Source organism: Osmerus mordax, chromosome 15 (genome assembly GCF_038355195.1).
Source record: "Osmerus mordax isolate fOsmMor3 chromosome 15, fOsmMor3.pri, whole genome shotgun sequence".
NCBI classification, from domain to species: domain Eukaryota; kingdom Metazoa; phylum Chordata; class Actinopteri; order Osmeriformes; family Osmeridae; genus Osmerus; species Osmerus mordax.
Genome location: NC_090064.1, coordinates 2,016,152 through 2,020,770, shown reverse-complemented (window position 1 = coordinate 2,020,770; position 4,619 = coordinate 2,016,152). Strand labels below are relative to the sequence as shown.

General features: G+C 42.7%; 1 protein-coding gene across 1 annotated transcript; it reads right to left on the bottom strand.

Moving 5' to 3' along the window:
• Positions 1-244: 244 nt before the first annotated feature.
• Positions 245-1,289, bottom strand: LOC136958051 (putative nuclease HARBI1). Its single transcript, XM_067252277.1, has 4 exons — positions 1,088-1,289; positions 873-982; positions 685-796; positions 245-624 (listed from the first exon to the last, which is right to left on the bottom strand). Exons 1-4 carry the CDS (start codon positions 1,287-1,289, stop codon positions 245-247), a joined length of 804 nt encoding a protein of 267 aa, XP_067108378.1.
• Between the last annotated feature and the right edge of the window lie 3,330 nt (positions 1,290-4,619).

Here is a 4,619-nt window from a genome sequence, read left to right as displayed (position 1 = left end):
TACAAACTCCATTTGTTAAAACAAATGGAGAAAACTGACCAAGAGATGGTGTATTTGGGGCGGAAGATAAAGAAGACGGATCTAGAAATTGAATTGCTAGAACACCAGCTGCAGGTGGGTGCATGGTAACAGGTGAGTGAGTGTTAATTGTCAGAACAATATATTAATATTAATTGTTGCATTTCTATTTGTAGGCCATAAAGAAGACAAAATGAAATGGTAATGATTTGTGTTTATTTCAATGTCAGGGTTGGTGGAAGTGTGTGCGGCACAGTATGTCTCTGACTTCTCTCCCATTTTGGACATCTGCAGGTTGGAGGGGATGGTCGTCCTCAGGGTCGTTTTGTACGGCAGGGTGTTGCTCTCCTCTAATAGTGGCAATATTATGAAGAACAACACATGCCACAATAATATCACATGCCCTCTCTGGTTTTACCCTCAGTCTACGTAGGCACTGGAACCGGGCTTTGAGAATGCCTATGGTCATCTCCACCCGGGCTCTAGTCCTGCAGTGGGCCACATTGTACCACTGCTGAGGGCCCGGCTCAGGGTCATGGTAAGGGGTCATCAGAGTGGGCTGGCATGGGTACCCTCTGTCACCAAGCAGGTGGCCATGAAACTCTCCTGTAAGTATATAGTGGGTACATTGTGAGTATTATGTTATTTGTTCAAAGCTTAACTTACCATTTGCAACTCTGTTGCTCAGGGTAGACTCGCAATATATCCTTGAGTCATGTACCGAGCCAGGCCATTTGGCCTCCACATTTGAGATCAAATGTGCTGCATCACATATAATCTTGCCAGTGCAGAGAAGAGATATTAGCTGCAATATTTTAAAGTTGTGCTTAGTCTTATTAAGACAGTAAATCTACCTGCACATTAATGCTGTGGAATGACTTACTATTCACATCTCCTTCATTAATGGATGGAGCTATGATGGGGATGTGGGTGCCATCAATGCAGCCAATCACATTGGGAAATCCTGCAAAATGGAAAGGATTTACTCATCCCAGTCTGAGAACATTGTCATTCACATGATTTCAAATTTCTTCATTGACTTAAACTGAATGTGTGCTACATCAGTCACCTGAAATCATGTGAAATTCCTCTTTGATGGTCCTTAGAGGTTTGTGCCCAGGAAAGACTACGTAGGTCTGCAGTAGGCCTTTCAGTGCCAGGGCCACTTTTCTTATGGCTCGGCAGACTGTTGCTTTTCCGAGATGTTCTGCATCGCCAATGTTGTATAGGAAATTCCCGTTGGCAAAGAAACGGAGAGCAACGCATATCATTTGGTCTGTTCTGAGAGCACGTCCACGGTGTGTTACATTAGCAATGTATGGATGGAGAATGTTGGTGAGATAAATTATTGAATGTGATGAAAAACGGTAACGTTCGCGTAGGTATTCATCGGGGAATGAAAGTACATCCAATCGCAGTCTTAAAATCCTCTCCTGGCGTAAGGCTATGCGAATTATATTTTGCTCGTAATCGATCGGCCGACCCAGGAAAGGACACCCCATGTCTGCAAACTGTTTCAAGATCCGAAAGTGGGTGGGGATTGCTAGGAAAACGCAGAGTTTTTCATAGAAAACCTGCTAGCGAGCAGGTTAGTTTCACAGCGTAAGTTACCATGGCAACTTACCAAAAGGTTTTGTTACCTCTCTTTCTGGAACGTGGAACTCGGAGTATGCCTCTTTTCAGGGTTAAAGAACTCAAAGTTTTCACTAAACCCGCTACTTGGAATACCCCCCTGGTCTGAGTCCCCAGGAGGTATAGATGTACATTCATAGAATGATCATATTTTAATGGAAAATTCATGAGTCATAAGACTCTTAGACATTGTATTCATTGAGATTAGCAGACACTTTTATACAAAGTGACATACAAATATGGGATTTAGTGCTAGTTGGCACAGCAAGTAAACTAACAATTTAGTGTAATTGAGAAGGATATCGATACACATTTGTACTTTTCTCCAAACTATCATATTCTTACTCAACATATCGATAACACAGGCAAACTGACAATTTCGATTGGGGACTGGGCTGTGAGGAAAGGCAAAAACCAGTGACAGCTAGCCTGCCTAGCCAGCCAGTTGCACAGTTTGCTGAAGGCTTTTAAATTACACCAAAAAAATTATCTGACTATGTTAAGTCTTTTTTTTTTTTCGAAAAGAGGATGAAACTGCAGGCCTGCAGGACATCTATGAAAAGATAGAAGAGGTGATACTCGCTGCCCAGAGTCTTCCAGATGTGACCTTGACAATTAAAAGGCTCTCTGAGCTGGCCATCAGTGAAAGAGTGACATACATCTTGACAGAAGCACAGGCAGAGCACGTGCGAGCTGCTTTCAACTGTGTTGTGTGCAAGGGTATGCAGATATTTACACTTTTACTTAAACTGCTGTATACAACTGTCTACAAAACCTATAGTGGAGTTTGTTCATTTCTCTCATGCCTATCTTGCAGGGCCAGTGAGTGCGCCAGTTCTTTCCGCCTGCTGTAAAACCCTCCTAGGATGCAAGGTCTGCATTGATCAGTGGCTTCAAAATGCATCACAGTGTGTGAAGTGTAGAGAGGAAAACTTCAGAGCCAATGTGATTGTTGTCACTGGTCTGCCTGAGGCGTTGTTAGCCTTAAAGGATATCATAAAAGTGGATGAAGTGCTGCATAAATGGATATAAGTTTGAGTTACAGTGTTCAGTTAAATGTGTTTTGTTATAGTGCTACTTAAATGTTTACAGTAACACAACCCTAGGACTGGGATAGTTACACACATGCATAACCTTACTATGCTTGTCTATTAGTTAAGTTGATAAGATAGATCACTGCATCTTTAAAAGGTGAAAGATTTTTGTTAACTGCACTGTTGAACAGATCTGCCATGTCAGGGTAAGTTTCAGCAAAAAGACTTTGAACCGTAGCTTTCTCTTCTTCTGTTGAAAAGGGGTCTGTTCCAAATGACGACTCTCTTGTTAAGGTGCCACCCAGTTCCTCAGAGTAAAGGTTGGCTGCTTCAGTTGTGTAGCTGTCGCAATAATGTTTTTCGTTTATAATCTTGTTATTTTGAGTTTATAATGTCACTGAGTAATTGTAATGATTGTAAGTTATGTGTTGTGCTTCTGAATCCTATTGGGTAAGCGTATTGTAATGAATAGATTCATGAGCGGTGTTTTTAGGGATGGTGATCCAGAAGAAGCAGTTGGTGCATCTAAAGATGGTAGTAGCTGGTACATACCTCACCACGGGGTGTACCATCCCAGAAAACCAAAGAAAATAAGAGTGTTTTTTGACTGCTCTGCTAAATGTGAGGGCACCTCTTTAAATGACCACCTACTCACAGGCCCAGAGTTGACCAATGCTCTTTTAAGTGTACTGTGCAGATTTTCGTGAACACCAAATCGCCATTACATGCAAAAAAATGTTCCACCGTTTTCACGTAAATCAAGAAGACAGAGAGACTTCCTAAGGTTCATGTGGTGGCAGGATGGGAACACAGACACTGAACCCAAAGAATATCGCATGCGAGTGCACATTTTTGGAGCGGCATCATCGCCAGGATGTGCTAACTATGGCATGAAATACCTTGCTCGTGAACATGAAAAGGACTATCCGCTAGCAGCTAGCTTCATTCACAAAAACTTTACGTGGATGATGGGCTCATTAGTGTTGATTCAGTCCACAAAGCTAAGCAGCTGGTCAGCCAAGCACAAGCAATATGTGCAAAGGGAAAGTTGCGCTTACACAAGTTTGTGTGCAACAAAAAGGAGGTTCTGGATGTAATACCAGAGTCAAAGCGTGCAAGTAGTAGCAAGGACGTAAATCTGAACTACTCTGACATTACAAAACAAAGTGTGCTTGGAATGGAATGTAGAGGCAGATGTGCTGTCATTCAGTGTCATCCTTAAAGAGAAGCCAGCCACCCGACGAGGAATCCTTGCAACAGTTGCAAGTGTATACGACCCATTAGGATTTCTCTCTCCCTACATTTTGACGGGAAAACAAGTACTACAGGAAATGTGCAAACGTGGCGTAGGATGGGATGAACCAGTTCCCCCCGCATTGCAAACCAAATGGAAAACATGGCTAGGAGACCTTGAAAATCTACAAAGGATCCAAATACCAAGATGCCTCAGTCCTGAAAACAGTGGCACATTGCAGAAGATTGAGTTGCATCATTTTTCAGATGCTAGCAGTAGTGGATATGGGCAGTGCTCGTATATGAGGATTGTTGCAGAAGAGCAAGTGCACTGTGCTCTGGTTATGGGAAAGGCCAGAGTGGCTCCCACAAGGATAGTCACAATACCATGCCTTGAGCTCACTGCAGCTGCAGTTTCCGCTGGTGTTAGTAACTTCCTCAGAGCAGAACTTGAGTTAAGGATAGATGAGGAGTTTTTCTGGACAGACTCTAAAGTTGTACTTGGGTACATAAAAAATGAAGCTTGACGCTTTCATGTTTTTGTCGCTAATCGAGTACAGAAAATAAGAGACTGTACTGACCCAAAACAGTGGTTTTACATTGAAACCGATCAAAATCCAGCCGATCATGCATCTAGGGGTCTCAAGGTGGCAGGGCTCATAGACTCAAACTGGCTCAGAGGACCTAAGTTTCTATGGGAAC

Excerpts from the sequence above, each read along its gene's own strand:
- LOC136958051 (XM_067252277.1), bottom strand. The coding sequence starts at position 1,289 with ATGATATGCGTTGCTCTCCGTTTCTTTGCCAACGGGAATTTCCTATAC. Across the intron at positions 797-872 it reads TCCACAGCATTAATGTGCAG|ATTATATGTGATGCAGCACA; the intron begins GTAGATTTACTG and ends TGCACTGGCAAG. Across the intron at positions 625-684 it reads GAGCAACAGAGTTGCAAATG|GAGAGTTTCATGGCCACCTG; the intron begins GTAAGTTAAGCT and ends ATATACTTACAG.